The following is a 20,830-nucleotide window of genomic DNA, read 5'->3' as shown; positions in this document are numbered from 1 at the left end:
GCCGTGGCCTGGGATCAAATGCTGCACCTCTGCTTTGTGAGGCCGACATGTTTACCACTTGACTACTCTGCAGAAAGAATGATTAAAAATCACCAGGCCTGCCCATAATGACCCACGTCACTTTGTAACTTTTTAGCAATGTTAAAATACAATCTAGTTACATGACACACAACAAAACACATTCAGCATAGATCAATGGGATAGACGGACGGACGGACGGACGGACGGACGGATGGATCGATGGATGGATGGAGAGAGAGGGAGAGAGAGAAAGAGAGAGACACAGAGAGAGGGGGGGGTGACTGACGGACAGATAAACAGATAGGTAGAACCATTATCAGTAATGCATGTTAATATGCCTGCTTAGTTTCGAATTTGTGACAGTGTAGCCGTTGAGGAAGGAGCACACACGACTGATTGCGGAGACGCGTTTATTTCAACGGCTAACAAGTGGATCTGCTTTGAACATGGGAAAATGCAGTAAAATAGTTTTATCATAACCACGCCCCTTGCTGTACACCTGCTGGGTGTGATACACGGTCTTAGTGCCCGCTACAACAGTACATTTTCATTTAGATGCTATAACATAAGAAGAATGTGCATTGTGAATTTAATTTAAAGGTTGTTGCATCGAATTTTCCAAACTTTGTAATGAATCTCAGTCAAGTGGTTTTGTACTGAAAGGAACGGGTTTATGGAAGTTCCTGTTAGGGGCGGGGCTGAGACAAAAGAGTGTAAAATCATCGCGACGTTGACCAATCACAGAGAGAAAAATGACGGCGAGTCTTCACGAAAACCCTCCTCTGTAATCCCCGTTAGCTTTGTTAATTGGTTATTTGATCACGCTCACTGGATTTGTATTGCATAGTGTGCTCAAGATCCGACATTTGATGGGGACACTGGAAGAAGGGAAGTGAATGCCTTTAGCGTGATGTAATATCTTCGATTTAGTAGCATATGCGGGCACGTGTGATAAGCCGCTTTGGGTAGTGCAGAGCTACCTGCTGCCTGTGGTGGCAGCTGTCACCGCACCTAGCCGGTTAGCTTAGCTGCATAGGTGCGCTAACGACCGCACCGGGCAAATAGACTATTAGTACAGTCACTCAGCAGTCGTTTCTGAGAGTTTAGAGTAAATCGGTGTTTCCATTCTTGACGTCAAAACACTAATTAAGACACGTTTTGGTTCTGCCCTTTTCGGACCAAGCATTAGCCCGGACAACCCGCCTTGTCTTTTCTTTGAAGACTTTTATGTATAGTTTGTCAGCTAGCGTTGAGCTAGCTGCTGTCATCAGTAACGGCAGCTACCTTATCAGACACCACCTTGATCAGGGACCGATTGTTCATCACTCCCGACAGATCTTTTGTGTTTTTGTAAACACTTGAACATCGGAATTGTCGATTTGGATAACATCTGTAGGGAATGAAGAAATTTTTTGACTCGCGCCGGGAGCTCGTGAGCTCCGGGCCTGGACCGGGAGCCGGTGGAGGGGGTGCCGGGTCCAGCAGCGGAGGTAGCTTCATCGGTCGGGTTTTTACCCTTGGACGACATCAAGTGACCATCGAAGAGATCGTGGCTGAAGGTGAATGGAAGTGCTTTCGTCTGGTTTCAGTTTCATTCACTTAAATCACTTTGAAATTATTTAGTTCCGCCAGGTTTTTGACTTCATTGCCAAATTGGGGGAAAACAGGATTAAGTTTCTAATCCCTTGCATCCCACAGGAGTTCCTACATGTTCTTGGACAAATGTTTAATTCGTGATATAGCTGATTTATTCATTCTTTCTTTGGGGTGGGTATGAACGTATGTCTTTGACTGGCCCATAATTGCGCTTTTTGGAACTGCTTTTGTGTACTTAACAATGTATAAGTCATGTGTGATGTCTAAACCATTGTTTGTGTAAGAATAGGCTATTTGAATTACTAAATCTATTTAGATAAGTGTTATTTCAGCTCAAAATTCAATAACAGTTAATGCGAAAAAGAATTTTCTGGTTGCACATATGACCTCAAGGCTGGGAGTATCTTGGAATCGATGGATAAAGTCTGTGAATGCTGAGTCATTGGTAATTGTAAACAAACATTGGGCTAACATTTTCATGCTTGCACAATCATGCTTGGAAGAATTGCTGCAAGGCGGTCTAAAGAGTTCCGGTAATGTTGACTATTCTGTCATTCATTTCTGAGGACATTTTTATTCTGTTTAACTAAACAATTAAACAGAAGTTGTGTTTTCCTTTACCCAAATGGAAGTCAGCCTTGTTGTTTTAGCCATGATGGCCTGTCACTGAATAATAGATTTACAAAGACTGATTAATTTATCAGCGTTCTGGCAGGACTCCAGCACTCTGGTCACTTCATGAATGGTCTGGTCATCTAGCCACAAAAAAAATGATACAGAGAGAAACTAGTGTCATAAAAACTGTACAATAGCTAGAATTGACTTTGATGAAATTAATGAAAAACCAAGGATGATGAAATCACACTGTCTACATTTACGTACTTTTTAAACACTTTTTTTCTATACTTTATTTATTGAAATTTGACAATGGCGTCTGCAAAATGGCCTGTTTGTCATTTTATGTTAACTGGTCTTTGGTGGCGCAGGCACCAGCCAGCTCCTCTTGTTGTCTGTTGTCTGGTTGAGAGGGCGGAAATTTCATCTCTGATGCACATGCAGCATATTTGACAATAAAGTTGTACTAGTGCTGCCTTGAACCTTGTTGACTAATTTAGCAGTCTGCATGCAAACCTTTATCTGACTTGCTTGCTTGACACTTTGAAATGGTTGCAATCCACCTTTTTTATTACAAATTGTCACACAGACCACGTGCTTTGACCGTCTTGTGATGGTGTGTGTATAACACAAGGCTCCAATGATTTACATCATCTGTGAAGCAAAATCATTCACTCACGCTCATACTCTGTAAAGAAAACATTGGAGGCCCCAAGCTCTGTCTTCAATCGGCAGGACAATGCCACTTGTATCTTGTTTCATCATCACTGTGTAACCCTGCAGTAAAGTAGTTGTAAAGCTGTGGAACATTCTAAAGCCTCGTTTATTGCTGCGTTGACAAGCGGAACCAAATAGTGTGCTCTTAATGACTATGCCCAAAGGGTGCATTGCGTTACTTGGACATTTTGTTTTTTGTGTATTCATAAGCGGGTGGAGAATAATCCTGACAGTTGGTTATGTCATTGGGCAGTGGCTATTTGTAGCTGTACTCACTTATTCTTTTGGCACCATCTTCCGAACAGAGTAGACCAGTGAAATGGTACTCAAGAAGTTTGCTCATCCTAATTTCTTACAGTCATCTCAGATTAGGCAGCATGTCGTGAGACATTTAAACTCTCAGGGAACACACACACGCAAGGGTGTGGATCTAGGCTGTCGTGTCGATTGATATCGAAAAAAATCACCATTGTACCCCATTTTTAGAGACAGTATAAAAAGAGATGAGGAGGGATTGCCAACTATCGCAACATTTCATTGTTTTGCATTGTGTCACTGAAAAGGCCAGGCTCATATAACTGCAGTCCCCGACTCCGCTCCCGTTTTATGACTATTGTTATTCAAGTTTCTATAGATTTTTGGAAGGTAATAACAAAAACAAGCATGCTGACATTGTCGACATTTTAGATGTCGACTTAGTTAGTTCATAAAATATTATTCTGTGACAAAATTTCATTGTGGCAGACACTCCAGCACCCAGATTTAATAATGTAAACCTATTTGTTGACTTTGTGTCACTGCTGACTCCTTCGCGACGTACTCAACTGGTTGCGTTGGTCCATGCAAATACTATAATTGTTCTTGTATTTCTTGCCTCAAGCCCCCAAGATCTCCTGGGACCCTTACACATGACACGTTTGTAAAGATTTGACACATTTTATATTACCATTGTGGTAGACTAATGTAAATGAATTATACTGTTTTCATTGAATAAGTTTATATCATATGCAATGCAAAAACAGTGCAAGCTCAAACCTTTGGGGTCATTTTTATTTTTCTCATGTTACTAAATGTATAGTTTTTGCTTTTTTTGAATGTTGCTGTGCTAATGGCCATTTTGTGTTTGGGAGCCTTTTACTTAGCGAGTTGCTTGGTCTGTAGCCACAAAGGGACATAAGTCTTCTTGTGCCTGTCCCAAGCCCGGATAAATACAGAGGGTTGTGTCAGGAAGGGCATCCGATGTAAAAGCTTGGCCAAAACAAACATGCGGATCAAACCTCTAAAGATGGATGACACTGATTTGCTGTGGCGACCCCTTGAAGGGAAAAGCCGAAAGGAAAAGAAGAAGTTCTTAGCCCATGTGAACAGTCATAACATCACATTTACGATTCGATGTGCTGTGATCTTCACCTCTGTAGTGAATAGTACAGTGTTTAATCTCGCATCATTTTATCTCTTTGCAGGCGGTTTTGCCATTGTGTTTTTGGTGCGAACAAATCAGGGTCAGCGGTGTGCTCTAAAGCGGATGTATGTTAACAATGAGCATGATCTTCAAATCTGCAAAATGGAGATACAGATTATGGTGAGTAGAACACGTGAGCAGAAATTTAACATTGTATTTTTCTTTTGGCTCCCCAAGAAGTCACAGTCAAACTGTTGTTGCCTATTGTACTTTTTGAATGCTCAATAAAATGACGAGATGTACATCACCCTTGTTTAGAACAGAGCACTTTGGATATCAATAAAATAATTTGTATGAACCTAAATTGGTACCAATAAGACATACAATGATGGATTTATTTCTCTAAATGTCTGTATGTTGTAACGGTAACTGGTTTCCCACTGTTTCCCTGTCTGTGTTTATTGATATAGCGAGACCTCGTCGGGCACAAAAACATCGTTTGCTTCCTGGATTCCAGCATAGCTGCTATTGGAGCTGGTGATGTGTGGGAAGTCTTAATATTAATGGACTTCTGTCGAGGTAAATTTGTCGAACGTCATCGCATCCTTTTGATGTGATACAAAAATAGTTCACTTGATTTCACCATCAACATCACGATAAAACAGCCTTTTACTGAGCATATTCATCTTTTTTTAAGTTCATAGAGTTGCTTGTTCTGTAGCCACAAGGGGACACAAGCCAGTGTCTTCTTGTGCCGGTCCCAAGCCCGGATAAATACAGAGGGTTATGTCAGGAAGGGCATCCGACGTAAAAGCTTGGCCAAAACAAACATGCGAATCTAACCTCAGAAGATGGAGGACACTGATTCTCTGTGGCGACCCCTAGATCGGAAAAGCCAAAAGGAAAAGAAGATCATGATAAAAGATAATTTGCTCTATTTGTGGCCAATGAATTCAATTCAAATTTAGTCAGGTCTTGGTTTTAGCTTGAAATGCTGAGAAAATAAAGAAATTAACAGTTTGTTTCATAAGTAGATGCAACATCAGATTCTTGTAGAGTGTTATCTTGCTTGGCACGAGATTATATTTCAGTATGTGCCAAATCTTGTAGGAGGACAGGTGGTCAACCTAATGAACCAGCGCTTACAGACTGGCTTCACAGAGGCAGAGGTGCTGCAGGTCTTTTGTGATACGTGTGAGGCGGTTGCCCGTCTTCACCAATCCAAGATGCCAATCATTCATCGAGACCTCAAGGCAAGTTACGAGTTGTAAAAGTTGGTTTATTTGCTGTTTTTGAGTCATAGCACTGGAGTGAATTATTACGTGTATTCTTCCTGTCCAGGTGGAAAATATTCTTCTGCATGACCAGGGACATTATGTGCTGTGTGACTTTGGGAGTGCAACAAACCACTTCCAAAACCCACAGGCGGAGGGTGTACCTGTCATTGAGGAGGAAATAAAAAAGTTGGTTTTGTTTGCACTTTGAATGTACACACTGGTTAGCAATATCAATAAAATAGATGTCTTTTGAAATGATGTGTATGTCTTTCCACCAGGTACACTACTTTATCATATCGTGCGCCCGAGATGGTCAACCTTTACGCTGGGAAAGTCATCACAACAAAAGCAGATATATGGGTGAGGTGTTTTTGGATCACAGGATGATATTAGTTTACAAGTGTCAACAACTAAGCCGAATTAACTTGTCTTTTTTGAAAATTGTGGGTGCAGGCTATGGGATGTCTTCTCTATAAACTATGCTACTTCACGCTTCCTTTTGGGGAGAGCCAAGTTGCTATCTGTGATGGCAGTTTCACCATTCCAGACAATTCACGCTACTCCCACGATATGCACTGCCTCATCAGTAAGCAACAGCAGCACCTTCCTTATTTTCAAGTTATCATATGCAGTTACAGTTTCACAATGTTTACATTGGCTGTCACAGTTCATTTCCTTTAGTTTCCAATCTCCTTAGTTCATGTATTATACATATACTGTACTTAGTTTATGCGATAGCCATCTACAAAGGCTGAAAACTCCATGATGTGTGTATCCAAACGACAGATTCAGGTCAAACTGACAATCCTGTCCCTTAAATATGTGCATGTGTGCAGTTTCTATTCAAGTGTGATGGCAGAGTACAATATTTACATGACTGAAAGCTGAAGATTCCCCGTGTGGATTTTTCAGGATATATCCTGGAACCCGACCCCGACAAGAGGCCAGACATCTATCAAGTATCTTACTTTGCCTTTAAACTGAATGGACGAGAGTGTCCCGTTCCAAATTTATATGTAAGTTCAGAGTGATGGAAAGAAACGGTTTCCTTTGTGTCAGCACATTCTAATTCCCAGGCAAATGAAAAAACTGCTGACTGTTTTATATCTCTTCCTAGTTATATAGGGGTACCTAAAGGAACTCTTAAAATGCTTATGTTGTTTGACTTGGTCTGCTGTATAGTATTTTAGTCTTGTTTTTTTTTTGTTTCAAGTCCACTGATATAGTGTATCAACTCATTTCATTTTCTCCATCCAGAATTCATCCATTCCTGCAAAACTACCCGAGCCTATTAAAGCCAGCGAAGCAGTGGTAAAAAAAAGTCAAAGCAAAGCCAGGTAAGAAATAAGCCAAAACTCTTGGTGCTTTTTGTACAAAATAAATGTAAACATTACAACACACATTTCTCCTTTCGTGCTTCAGAATCACAGACCCCATTCCGACCACCGAAACGTCAATAGCACCTCGACAAAGGCCTAAAGCTGGGCAGACTCAACCACAGCCTATATCAGGCATCCTTCCCATACAAGCAGGGTTGACCCCACGCAAGAGACCCAATGTTGCTGCTGCAGCGCCCCAGGCCATAGGTACTACCGCTTTCATTCCTTTACATGTGAGCCTGTTTTTATTTGGTGATAGGTCAACTTTTACATGGGACTAATCACATTGGTCTGTTGTTAATACCTATTTTTCTTCTAGGTGTCGGTGTCAGTATCGTAGCTCCGGGTGCCCTCCAGACTTCTCAACAGGCTCCTGCTGCAGCTCAGGCCTCAGTGCGACCAACGCAGACGACTACCGTTCAGTCTCAAGTCACACCGCGACCTCGGCAGCTTCTCATGAAACAACAGCAGTCTTCTGCTTTCGTACACCTCCAGAATGCCCAGCAGGTAGGCATCCCAGCAGAAGAGCAAGAAAGGAAATGCAGTGAGGCTGTATTTCAGTGTGACTTGGAATTGATTCCCACTTAAAGGACAAGCGACATCACTTTTTTTTTCCTAACTGACATCAGAAAAACGTTATATAGCAGCTAAAATACCCAAAACACACAGGCTGATATTTTTAGTCAAATGCAAAACACCAATAAAAATGACTTGAAGTGTCCAAAATCTGCAAAAAATTGAGCTGCGAATTGGGCATTTTCAGAAAGTCCCGCCCCCAGTTCATGACGTCACGCCAAGACGTCTTGCCTTGCTCGAGAATCAAAACAATGGCTTCAGATTCGGAGAATATGCTTTCTTGTTACACATACAGTTATGAATATGATTCAAATAGTTCTGAAGAGGAAAGCATACATGTTTGGATTGGATTGGATTTGTCTCGCAGTCTTTATTAGTCTCTCAGTGGAGAAATTCACATTTCACAGCAGCAAAGTTATGAAAGAAATGAAAGTAGAAAAAGCAAAACACAGGAGCTGCTGGAAAGGCAGCCACTCTCGCGGCGTCGTCTTGAAGTCAAAAGAACAAAAAAAAACTAAATAACAAATAACATGACAACACAAAAACACAGAGAGTCATTCTTAAGCACTTTCTGTACCCTCTTTGTAACATAAAGCAGTTCCAGATGAAAGAGGAGAGGATCAAAGTGTCTCTTCACCAGTGGATCAGGAACATCATGGTGGAATGTGCACGTCGACTACAAGCTAAATGTTGAAAGCAAACACGCAGCTGTAACATTCATTGACGAAAAGAGATTGTCTCACATCTCCTGTCCCCCATAAATCAGCTTCAATTCCATCCCGCGACAGTTCCATTTACGCATCGGCGCTCTGCGCTGACGCTCCTTCCTTCTTATCACTGGCTCATCAAGCCATTTATCCATCCAGCCGCAGACTGTCCAACAGCACCGACATTCCACTGAACAAAGTGGGGCTGTGAAGATGCTGCCCATTACAGGCGCAAAAAAGCACAATGGCCCCTTTGGTGTCCAGCGATGGCAGTCGAATGGCACCGACATGCCTCCCATTCAAAAACAGTACTGGCATATTCATGCTGCCGAAAAGGCGCAACCGCTCAGCACAGTCTCCTCCTTGATGAATGTCGTGGTCAAAAATGCTGAAAAACAATCCGTATCCGTTCCACACGACACACAACAACACAAAGTGACAAAAGAAAACACAAAAACAAGACAAAAACAACAAAAAAAGCAAGGCTCATCAGAGCACTTGCTGACGGCTGCCTACTCGGGCGCCATCATGGACTCCTTTTTGCAATTGATTAAAGAAGGTTTTCTGGGTCGTTTTGATGGCTAAGACTGACGTGTAAGGAATTAATCAGCCCGTTTCCACAGGCCGATTAATTCCTTACACGGAGCTTTGTCGCCCTCTTCTGCCTCTTTTTGGTGCAACACGAGGTTTTCAGACCAAACAAGTACAGCAAAATGCATTGAAGTGATGTAAGGACTGCTACAATGTGTCCTTTTTTCGGTCAGGGGCGTTCCTTCAGTGACATAGGGTGAGGACTCGTCACCAACTCAAAAACAAGACTTCAGAAATATTCAGCTCGATTCTTAAAGCGTAAAATATAGCTATATGCGGTGGAATCTTTGTAAAATACGCTCAGTAGAAGTCATTTGAAGCCATTTTACAAATTATGGACACAACTTGTCCGGAGACGTCGGTTGTCCTTTAAACAGTGTTTCATGTTTCCACTCAATTTCAAGCAATAATTTGCAGTACCTGATAAGGCATAAAAATATTTACACACTTTCTCTCAAAGTATAATCAACCACCTCGGCCTCTGCCCCATGCCTGTCAATATCCCTGCAGGCAGAAATATCTATAAAGTATTCTATGAATACAAATAAATTGATTGGCACATATAACCAAAATGTTCCTGTGTATTCCTGTGTGGAATCATCTGACATGGAGCTTAGACCACCAAGTCCAGCATACTCCCACTGTGACACCCACTCTGTTGCAAGACAATGCTAAGTCAGATTTCCTCGCTCTCACACTGCACCAGCAGCAGCAGCATGAGGTCCAAGAAAGCCCAACTCTCCATCTGACCCCCATCCCTGAGTGCTCCGTCATTGAGCCAGCTGCTGACCCAGATGTGGTAACTTTCTGCTAATAGTGCCATCTGCTGCTGATTTGATTGAGCATGGGATTTAATCGCCGCCCTTTCTTCCTTCATTGCTAAAATCTAAAATCAATGCACTTACTCTGATTGACCAAATGTCAGGTACATCATGTTTAACGTGAACCCTCTCACAACTTTTTTCATGGCTTCTCTCTGCATTTTCTCTTGTTTGGCTTTCATTTCATTGGCAAGAGGTGTCAAAGCAGATATATCTCAGATATTTTTTTCCTTGATTTTTCTAGTTCCTCTTCAACCACTCATCCTTGATTATTTAAGTGTGGGAATTGTGTCAGATTTAAAAAAAAAAAAACTCATTCACTGCCAGGCGTGCAAAAATTTGTCCATTCCAGTGCCAGGGGTTCATTCATTTTCACTCAAATTACAGGACCCACAGAATATTGAGTTCCAGGACTACATAAACATTCAATGCGGCGTAAGAAACCTTAGACTCTCTTCTTTCATCATAAAAAAGAGTTAATTCCTAAGTTATATAGGTCTAGAGTTATCTGTGCTTGAAATGTACAAAAGGCAAAACATTGCCAGAGGACTGACCAGCGCTTGATCAGCACTCCCCTCACCCCCCACAAGAAAAATCAAAACCCAAACAAATTTGGGAATGGCGCTGCATGTCATGCTTTTCGATTCCCGAATAAATTCAGGAATGGCAGTGAATGAGTTAAATTGTTCATTATATTTATTTTTCATGCTCACATCCCTTATGGTCCCCCGCACATACAGGCAACTGGAAGAGGGCACAAAGTCGGCTCGCTAACACCCCCATCGTCACCGAAAATGGCAACCAAAAGTGGTCATCGACGCATCCTGAGCGACGTCACTCACAGTGCCATCTTTGGGGTCCCCATCAGCAAGTCCACCCTGCTACTGCAGACAGCCGCAGCTGAGGCCGGCCTCAACAAGTCCAAGTGAGCAGAATAAGCTCCCCTCAGTGATGTGAGGAGCGACTGTCCTTTCATGGCGCCGCAATAGATAGGCCTTTCACTTGACACGACCACGATGGAGCAAAAGTAAACCTTTTACATCAGACAGAATCTTGCTGAAGAAACACTCCCTTCACACATTTTTTTACATACATGATGAAATCAAGCCCGAGGGCAAAAATCTGTCCGCTTTCTTACTCATCTGTAGGTCAGCCACTACGACTCCTTCTGGCTCTCCATACTCGTCCCAGCAGACTGTATATCACCCATCTGATGTGGACACGCATTCTGCCCATGTTACACCCAAGACCCAGTCCAGTTGGAATCCCTTTGGCGACGATAACTTCTCTAAGCTAACTGCTGAGGAGCTGCTTAACAAAGACTTTGCAAAACTCGGTGAAAGTATGTACACTATTCTATGTGCTGTCGAGTAACACAAACCTGTGTGAGCGTGTTATTAAATACCAAGATATCCTTATTTATTGATGTCTTTATTTTTAAACACAGCTGCTGCACATGAGAAGCAGTCCAAAGGTGATTCTCTCATTCATGGGCTCAATTCATTTGCAGGTAAGAGTTTGTTTGACTCTAGTTTTTTTCTTTATCTTGAAATGGAAGATCTTGGAATGTCTAGGCCACCCAATAATTTCTTGTTCTTGATTGAAGGAAGCTTGCCAACATCAGAGTTGCAACTGCTCCTTTTAGAAGCCGACTTTTGTTGACATATGTTAGTAGCCGCACAGTGGCTCGTTGTCACTTACCATGAATAGTCTCGGCCTGCAGCGAATTTGCATCTCATTAGCAGATCTGTGCTTTTACGGTCATTCGTTACAACAAAGACAAACACTCCTTTGTTAATCGGATTTCCTCACTGATGAACTGTGTTCTAAAATCTCTGAGCCTAGCCCGGGCAGTCACACAATCTTTTACTTTTATCTTTAGTTCAATTGGAAACAAATTGTGAATGTGAGTGGGATGAAAGCAATTTTCTTTCACACCTCTGTCAAACAATCAGTACTAAACATGATCAACATCCAATCTTTGGCATTGATGAACTACAATCTGCACATTACAATATAGTCACTGTGCCTTATTAACACCTGCATCAAAATAATTCCATTTTTTTACGAATTGCAGCCTTACTCTGGATGATAAAATGTGATTCTCTACCACTCGAAAAACAAGTACAATCATAAAATTGTCTATTACTTAAAAAAAAACTCAAATCTCTCATCGAGTTTGAGTCAAAACTTAAGGGACAACCGACGTCTCCGGGTTGTGTCCATAATTTGTAAAATGGCTTCAAATAACTTCTACTGAGCGTATTTTAATAAGATTCCACCGCATATAGCTATATTTTACGTTTTAAGACTCGCACTGAACATTCAGGAAGTCTTGCTTTTGAGTTGGTGACGAGTCAGTACGTGACATCACTAAAGGACCGCCCCCTGACCGTAAAAAAAGACTCATTGTAGCGTCAATGTATTTTGCTGTACTGTTTGGTTTGAAAACCTTGTGTTGCACCCAAAAGCCGCCAGCAGAGGGAGTCCAAGCTCCATGAAAGGAATCTATCAGCCTGTGGAAAAGGGCTCATTCTTTCCTCACAACAGCGGTGGCCATTTTTGGGTGCGACATTCCCCCCCGCCCGTTTGCCTCAAAATGACACGGAATAAATTCTTTCATCGATTGCAAACATGTATGCTTTCCTCTTCAGAACTATTTGAATCATATTCATAACTGGATGTGTAACAAGAAAGCATATTCTCCGAATATGAAGCCATTGTTTTTATTCTCCAGCAATGCAAGACGTCTTGGCGTGACGTCACGAACTGGGGGCGGGACTTTCTGAAAATGCCCAATTCACAGCTCAATTTTTTGCAGATTTTGGACACTTTAAGTCATTTTTATTGGTGTTTTGCATTTGAATAAAAATATACTGCGTGTTTTGAGTATTTTAGATGCTATGAAACGTTTTTCTGATGTCAGTTAAGAAACAAAAAAGTGATGTCGGTTGTCCTTTAAGCTTCATTGTCTTTATCATCTTTGCAACGACTTGTAGATCTCATCTGATCTTGCCGAGTGATGTGGCCATTTTGTTTAGTTCTGTTTTATATTTGGTCACTTTCTGATGTTAGTGTTAACCTTTCAACAATGGTCTTTCCTTTAGAGAAGGGACTAAGGGGTCACATCTGCTGTGCCATTTTCTGAGCCAACACATTCCTCCTGTAAGAATCCCTCGCCCCAGCACACATTTTCCCCATTATGATTTCCCGCAAGTATGAACTGCGATGAGGAAACTGTGATGTTGTCTGCTCAGCTGACCAAAATCATTTTTTTTTTTTTTTTTTTGCGTACAGCGGGCCTTTCTCTGCTCGGTGTTGTTTGTTCAGCTGAACACTTACTGATGAGTTTCCAAGTTTGTCTTTGCCTGGTTGGTCTCATTCTGTTGGCAAAAGTATTGCACAAACCTTAGGTGTGTTGCTGTGTTGACCAGACCGATGTTACTAACACTTTAGACTGGACAAATGAAGCCTTTCAAAAATACTGAATACATGTATTCTAGTGATACACTACCAACTCTGTTTTTGGGTTAGGTGGAAGGAACACTGTTTAAAGTCCTAACACTGCTTGAACGTCTACACTTTGTTTATGCTTGAACTTTTCTGTTTGTGCGTGTGCATATGCATGCGTGTGTGCATGTGAAATAATATTTCTTCCAAATAAGTGACAATGGATATCTTCTCTTAGCACACTTGTTGGGAATCACTGATTTAGACAGTTTGATTGATCATGGACCGTAGTCTCATGAAACCTCATTTCTGCACTACCGGTCTCTTAACAATGTCGAAAACTTTGAGCACAAATGATGATACCAGTGCCATCTTTATTTTTGTCTGCCTTACTGAAAAGTAGTTTCCACTTTGCTTTTTTGTTGTTGTTGCCTTTCTCTGTTTTCTGTGCAAATCTCAGGGAGATGCCTTAGCAAAGGAAGCAATTCTCCCCTCTTGCATTCTTAGGTCTGTGTAGCAGAGTGTTATGTGTAGGTTCACTGAGTCCTGGTTTGGTAGTCGCTCAAATCCAGTGGCACCTGGGTCAGTCTGAGATCACCTGTGCCGACATGCTAGGTTAGCATTGCAGGGCAAGGTATAGGGTTGTTGGCAGCATAAAATCTTGTTACATTTCAGTTCTTTCTTGTCATGTCAATTGTGACTCTTGGATTGGAAGTGCCAATGTCATAGAGTATTACCTCTTCACTTGGCTTGTTTAAACAGGCCCATCACATGAATTGTAATATGGAAGTTGAGTTCAACTGTTTCATCGTCAAATCGTTGCTTTTCTAAAACATTTATTGACTAAATGTTTCTCAAAAGTCATTCTTTATAGTTACATTCGTTGGCCACTGTAATATTAAGACGTCACCCGCATTTTTGTCAGTGTCAGCTCACATTCGAAAATTGACTGTGACACAGGTTTTAAAGGGATTCGTCTGTGTTGCATAAAGTAGCGAAGTGTTACGTTGACTATAGTGAAATTGCCACGGCAATCTGTTGTCAAAAGAAAGTACAGTAAAGTCTTGTTATATCGATATCGGATATATCGATAGTCCCGGTTATATCGATACTATTTCTATGCACGCACGGAGAAAATTACATGCAAACAGGGTCGGATATATCGATAGTCCCGGTTATATCGATATTTTTTCGGACTCGCTTGAATATCGATATAACGAGACTTTACTGTATATGCCTTGAGAACTGGCTAAACCTGATGAATGCATACAAAATGACATTGTCAACCATGTTCATTGTCCAATGCATTCTGCTGCTTTAACTTTCAGCCCACACTTTTACTCTGACTCCCTTTCATGATGAGTTTGCATCGTTCTTGTGACCTCAGACTCTTTAAATGGGAAAGACTCTCTGCTGGGCTGCCATCTTCTATCTCATACTTGTCCGCATGGAAACCAGAATGTTTCTGCTACTTCCTCCTATCCATCTGCTCCTTTTGGCTCCTGCTCCGCAGCCTGTCTGGAGGAGCTGCATCCTGCTCAGACAGCTGCTGGTAAACACACCTTGGCCAGCTTTGTTTCTGTATATCATGTTTGACTGTTGTTTCTCCACTATTATCTTTGGCAATCAAAAAGAAAAACAGAAATAAAACTGATTATTTTCGGTGTTTTTCAGTTTCACTCCAAAAAAAAAAAAAAACAAGGGGCATTAGTTACAAGTGTTACGAAAGCTAACTTAACCTTCTTACCCACCAAAGTCAGTCAGAACCATGACCACAATCCATCAGGAAATCATCCTGTGAGCGTTACTGTAGTCTGCGTCATGTCTTACGTAGGAAACAAGTGATTTGCTTTCACTGATATTTGTCCATCCAATTTAAACGTCTTTACAAATGTAAGTACTGGTTACATAAACACAGTCATCAATTATTAAAATATTGAAATCGGTACGGGTTTTCTTCCCAGTATGTTTTTGAAAAAAAAAAAAAAAAAAAACATACGTTAGTTTTAGATTTGTAATTATTTGTAATTGCCAATTGAAAGACCAAATGATAGACAGAAGAATGAGTGTCCCTTTCACATACAGTACTAGTGAAAGAAGAACCTAAAGCAACCCTGAAATTCCACCTAGTAGTCTCTTGTTCTTGGTTAATGAGGGAAGAGAACCGCCCTGTGAGTAATTTTTGTGATTAGTTAAACTGCTCTCCACCTCACTACTGCTGCCATTGAAGGAATGATTATTATATTTTTTAAAGTATTATTGTTTTTCAATCAATATATTTTAGAAAGGCTTGTGAAATACAATACATATTGATTTATAGAGCGCTTTAGCAACTAAAATGCTGAAGCTGAAAAAAAATCAGCGCAAATTACCGAGGGATTCCCGAATTTATATTGCTGTTTATCTAAATCTCCATTAATCGTTGCCTTTGTGCGATGGCTGGATTACCTGCTTCCCCGTTACATCCACCTTTCCTTCACTTCCTCTTTCTTCACTGCAGACTCTTTCCTCATATCACAAGGAGAGAAAGGGAATAGTGACGAGTTTGACCCTATTCCCGTGCTCATCTCCAACACCGCAAACCAAGGTAAGACGAACCGAATCCTGAGATGAGCACCCATATCTGATGTCAGCAGGACAGATCCTGAGCCCCTCTCCCTCAGCGTTAGCCCTCTGTGACTTGTGATGTGAGAAGTTCCAAGTCAATATCTCACATTGGGACATGTGATATTGTACCCTGCAAGAATTTGGCTTCTGTGATTATGGTATTTTAAGTCCTCCCATGTTAGATTGGTGCTCCCTGAATCTTGCCTGTGCCGATGCAGCCATGTTACGATTAACCCGGCTCACTCTCTGCTTTTTTTTCTCTTTTCTTACCCCTTGTTCATGCACCCCTCTGCTCTGGTCATCCTCAACCACTCGTCCCTTTTTTTTAATCCATACAATTTCCTTTCATACGATTTATTCTTTGGCTCCCCGGCTCTTCCGTGTACATTTCTGTGTCTTGTCTCTCTTTCTTTCTTTGCCATGTTTCAGGTGGTCACTCACGCAACAACAGTGGCAGTTCAGAGTCCAGCCTTCCCAACTTGACTCGCTCCCTTCTACTGGTGGATCAGCTCATCGACCTCTAGAGGGTTGAGAGAGGTCATGGGGGCAGTGTGCAAGCCTGACATTGGACAGAGGAGGCGGGTTGATTGTGAAAAATGGAGCATCTTATGAAATGAAAGAGAGGACTTGGCATAGACTTGTTAACCGTCGGCTCTGATAGGCTATTTTCATAAATTTCTGCTAACATTCCCATCAATGCTCAAACATATCTTCTGCCGCTAACTTTGGCTACACCATGACCTTCTTTACGCTTTCCCCCCCACAATTGCTCATTTAACGTGCAGCCATGGTTGGCTTCTTTTATTTCACGATGGACTGCTCTATGACGGCTGCTTTGCTTTCCCCTTGTGTGCATGTGCGTGTGTATGTGTTGAACTTTATTTGGAACCATTCTTTACCAAGAGAGTGAGAGTTTTAGGCACTTTCTCTAAAAGCCCACATAACATACTTGTGGCCTTTAACCTGGAAAAACGTGTACCTGCCCTGACTCATTGGGAATGGCAAAATCTGTCCAAGCAGGTTCCTCAGATGGCTGTGGGTTGTTGTGCTGCTGCTTTCATACCGCAGTTTGTAAACATAATGTACCCATTATTTATAGTACGTGTGGATTCAAATTCCAATAAAGTTGGAACATTATACATAAACCCATGCAATGATTTGCAAACTATTTGTAACCCATGTTCATTTGAATACATGAAAAAGAGAAAATGTTGAATGTTAAAACTGAGCAATGCTGTTTATTTTCAAATACTCACACATTGTTGTCCGCAACACATTCCGAAATGACGGTTTTAAAAAAATGTTTCAGACTTCTCAAAAAACATCTGTTTTAGAACTTTAGAACTGGTTAGAGGGGTTCAGGGGGGGGTTACACAATTGGGTACTAAAGGAACATTTCCAAAAGGCTCAGTTATTAACAGGCAAGGATGTGGTGAGATTTGCCAGTCTGTGAACAACCGCATGTGTAAATAATCCTTCAGGCAACACTGCACTTAAAATGTACATTATTGTGAAGAAGATATTGCCACACAGGCTAATGAACACTTGAGTAAAGCATTGTCAGTAAATACAGTGAGCAAGATGGTTCCAAGCTATCACCAGCTCATGGTAGGTCCCCAGCAATGCTTGGCATCTGTAGTTTTGTTCATAGAGCAGATTGCCCCCTGACCGAAAGTTGAGCTGTTTGAATCTCGGCTGCTTTGTTGTGATTTACTGATCAGTAAGACCAGTGTGAAAAGACAAACAAAACTATGCAGCTTTTTTTCCCGAGCGGGTAACCCACCAACCATAACCATAACCCACCAAAATGTGGGTTATGCTGGAGTTGGGTCACCCTCACCAAAACCTTACAACCATTCCTTTCTGAATCAACCGTGTTTTATGCTCTGAGTTGTACAGAAACGGGAAAGAAAATTCCCCTTGTAGAGTTGTTGACATAGAAAATGGCTCACAGTTGAAGAATTTGAAAACTTGTCAGACCCCAACTTTACCTTACCACACGATTTAAAAAAGAAAAACATATAAACGACAAAAACACATACGTGAGATTGAATATCTGTATTATAAAGACAACGATATGTTGCCGGGAACGTTAAAATATAGGGAAGCCAAAGAGGTAGAATAAAGAAGTGATAATTATGTGCATTAGTTAATAGTAAATACAGCCATCAGATCCTTGTCGTACAAAAAGGAAAGACCTCTGATCTCAGTGAACAAATTGACATGTGATGACTCATTCCTTCTCTAGAGCAAATGTATAAATGTGATTTATGTACATTGAAAGATTTTTGTATAAATGCCAAGATGTCAACCTTTTCCCTTGTCTTTTCTTTCCATTTTGTCAGTGTTTCTTAAACACAATCCAACTTTTGTTTTCTGATAAGACATACAACGACTTGTATTGAATTGCAAGACAACTGCTGAATTGAACGCAGAATTAGTTTTTTTACAATACAGTATTGTGGTTTTGGTCATGGTGAAGATAAATAACGGATCAGGTAGCATTTTTGTTTGAACTACTTAGTGAGAGGTGCTGGTTGACAGCTGTTTTCGACGCTGCAGAGGTAAGACTCACCCATACCTTGCTCTGTGTTCGTCTGCTGTCAAGGACCCTCTCCTTGTTTCCATTGGCTCTCGTCCTCAAAATCAATGAGGAGAATGAGTTATGGAAACAAGGATGATCCATGTTGTAGTGATGAATGTTGTAGAATGTGCATATTGTGTCATTTAGTGCTAATCCTCTGTATGTTTGACCTTAACTTTGATTGTCAAGATCAAATCAATGCTGTACTTTTTTTCTGCTCCTCCATACAGATGTGCAGCTGGACAGGAACGGCTACTCTGTACTCGACCAAGAAGGGTACGGCAACGAAACTCTCGGAGATTCTGTAACAAATGACGGATGTGCTGACTCGAGTGATGAAGACCAGGAAAAAGAAACCTGTCAAGAACAGCAGCAGAATTTCGGGGCTGAAACCGAAGGTCATACCTCGGCCCACGATCTCAGCGGCTCCAGACCACTGCTGCTTGACTCTGAAGAGGACGAAGAACAGGTAACCCAGCCGAGCTTCCAATCAACTCCGGCTTCCTGTGTGGCATCATCCACCACCGTTCCCCAGAATCCTTCCCAACTTGATCCCGAAGCAGCCAGTGCAGATGTCTTCTCCAAAGCTCCTTTTCGCCTCACCCAGTTAGAAGCGGGCGACGTGTTCTCCAACGCGCCATTCCCGAGCGGCCCCTTGGCAGCCCAACAGCAGCCGGATGTGTTCTCCCAGGCTCCGTTTGCGAAAAGAAAGGAGGCCGCACTACCTACGTACCTTCACGGGGCAGCTCCTGTCCCTGAACAAGGCATACTCGGACAAATTGCACCGCATCCGTTCCGCCCGCAAGAGCTTGCGAAATATTCCCGCCACTTTGTAGGCCCTTCCAATCAAAGTTGTGTACACACTATTGACCCTTTTGTCTCTGCGCCGTTTCACCTCAAAGTCCCACAAGAAAAGCCATGATCACACCAGCGCTGCAGCGGGACTGCAGGACTGCTCCGAAAGTTTCAGAGCGATGACTCGATGCAAAGACTCGTGTTGGGTGACACGGTGGCGCTTTGATATCTTCGGTTTCACAAATGAACACAGAAAAGCATGCATGCGTGTAAGGGCTGCAAAGCACAACCATTTCTTGAACCGCCCAAGCATTTCGTGCCTCAACCTGAGCAGACCTTAACAGCACTGACATATGGTATGAAATGCTTATGTTTGTTTTAAAAAAGCGCACATTGTTCACGTTGGCACAACAACACCAACACACAATTGTCATTGACTGCTGCTCCTTGGAAAACCAAACTTTCCAGTTTTGTGACATGTTTACATCGATTTTTTTTTTCCCCTCCAATCAGCGTTTAGTCCTTAAACGCATGTCACTTGCACTTGGCAATTAATAGCAGAGTTGTTTCTTTGCTTTACTCATCTCAAATTAGTTCTCACTGGAATTCCTGGACTTCCTCTAACTATTCAGTCCTTTTGGTACATGGCCTTTTACAAAAAAAGACAGAAAAGGTGGTCAAGCATGACCTCATAATTTCCTCGTTCGTCTTTTTCTTTGAATTCAAACTGATCATATTTACATATTTTGTCTCTTTGCAGCAGTTTAAGTCACAGGCTCGTTGCTGCTGAAATCGAAACACGCTGTATGTGTCCATTGCATGTGGCATAGTTAAGGATTGTTTGTATACATGTCAGGAATAGACTCCAATGTACAGTATGTACTATCACCTAACGTTGGACACTATTCGATACATTTAACTACTGCAATTAATGTGGTTCTGATGTCATTGAAATACTGTGTCAGGGGCACTTGTCTTCATAAAGATCAGCTGCATCCGTTCAGAATTGATTACTTGTTGAGCTCTGTCAAGTCAGTACACTTTGGGTTTCATCATGGCACTTTTTTGTAATAGCGTCCAAACTACGTAATTGAACCCAAAGTACAGTGAAAATGTTTCTGTTGTAATCTAAAATGTTCTGTTGGAATGAAGTGCAACTGGATAGTGTATTTTTGGCGCATGTTTGAAGCGCAGGTTTCAACAGTTGAAATACTGTAAGGACTAAAAAGCTTGAAATACATCACAGACTGTTTTTTGTGGTTAATAAATGAATGTAAATCCTGTTTTGTTCCATTGTGAAGTTTTGCACACTGAATTTTAACTATACTTGAGAAATATGATAGTCCAAGATATGGCAAATCCCAGAACCATGTAAATACTCCCCATACTGAAATGTAGCAAAAGATCTGAGCAATCTGATTTGCATATTTATTGTGTAAAATATTTGAATTAATATAAAATCAATTCAAAATATTCATATAACTATTTGGATTCCTGAATACCATTCTAGAAAATCCAACTGTTGGGGAAAAAAATGATTTAGCTTGACAGGAATCTTTAATTCTTCTCAGAGAAAAAAATATTTTTGTCTTTCGTTCTGTTTGTTTATGATTAGCAAGTCTGCTTTACACTGCCGAGGGACAGATTTCAATTCGAGGCCCTGGCCTGCCTGTGTGAGGTTTGTATGTTATT

At 41.4% G+C, this 20,830-nt stretch overlaps 1 protein-coding gene across 7 annotated transcripts; it reads left to right on the top strand.

The window, feature by feature from the left end:
- Positions 1-784: 784 nt before the first annotated feature.
- Positions 785-20,421, top strand: LOC148899315 (AP2-associated protein kinase 1-like). 7 transcript variants are annotated; one of them, XM_088994478.1, is made up of 19 exons: positions 785-1,580; positions 4,413-4,531; positions 4,822-4,930; positions 5,462-5,604; positions 5,693-5,814; positions 5,907-5,988; positions 6,082-6,214; positions 6,541-6,644; positions 6,886-6,965; positions 7,051-7,214; positions 7,327-7,514; positions 9,588-9,680; positions 10,443-10,627; positions 10,851-11,044; positions 11,150-11,212; positions 14,540-14,704; positions 15,653-15,739; positions 18,574-18,812; positions 18,951-20,421. In XM_088994478.1, exons 1-19 carry the CDS (start codon positions 1,421-1,423, stop codon positions 19,263-19,265), a joined length of 2,745 nt encoding a protein of 914 aa, XP_088850604.1. In that variant the 5' UTR covers positions 785-1,420; the 3' UTR covers positions 19,266-20,421. The 7 variants fall into 7 exon arrangements, with proteins under 7 accessions (XP_088850604.1, XP_088850602.1, XP_088850601.1 ...); XM_088994476.1 differs by having other exon boundaries at positions 18,879-20,421; XM_088994475.1 differs by having other exon boundaries at positions 9,591-9,680; positions 18,574-20,421.
- The last annotated feature ends 409 nt before the right edge of the window (positions 20,422-20,830 follow it).

This window comes from Hippocampus bargibanti, linkage group LG04 (genome assembly GCF_051943395.1).
Source record: "Hippocampus bargibanti isolate YZ-2025 linkage group LG04, ASM5194339v1, whole genome shotgun sequence".
NCBI classification, from domain to species: domain Eukaryota; kingdom Metazoa; phylum Chordata; class Actinopteri; order Syngnathiformes; family Syngnathidae; genus Hippocampus; species Hippocampus bargibanti.
The sequence above is the reverse complement of the archived record's forward strand: the minus strand, read 5'-3'. Positions and strand labels throughout refer to the sequence as shown.

Excerpts from the sequence above, each read along its gene's own strand:
- LOC148899315 (XM_088994473.1), top strand. The coding sequence starts at position 1,421 with ATGAAGAAATTTTTTGACTCGCGCCGGGAGCTCGTGAGCTCCGGGCCT. Across the intron at positions 5,605-5,692 it reads TCATTCATCGAGACCTCAAG|GTGGAAAATATTCTTCTGCA; the intron begins GCAAGTTACGAG and ends CTTCCTGTCCAG. Across the intron at positions 5,815-5,906 it reads ATTGAGGAGGAAATAAAAAA|GTACACTACTTTATCATATC; the intron begins GTTGGTTTTGTT and ends TCTTTCCACCAG.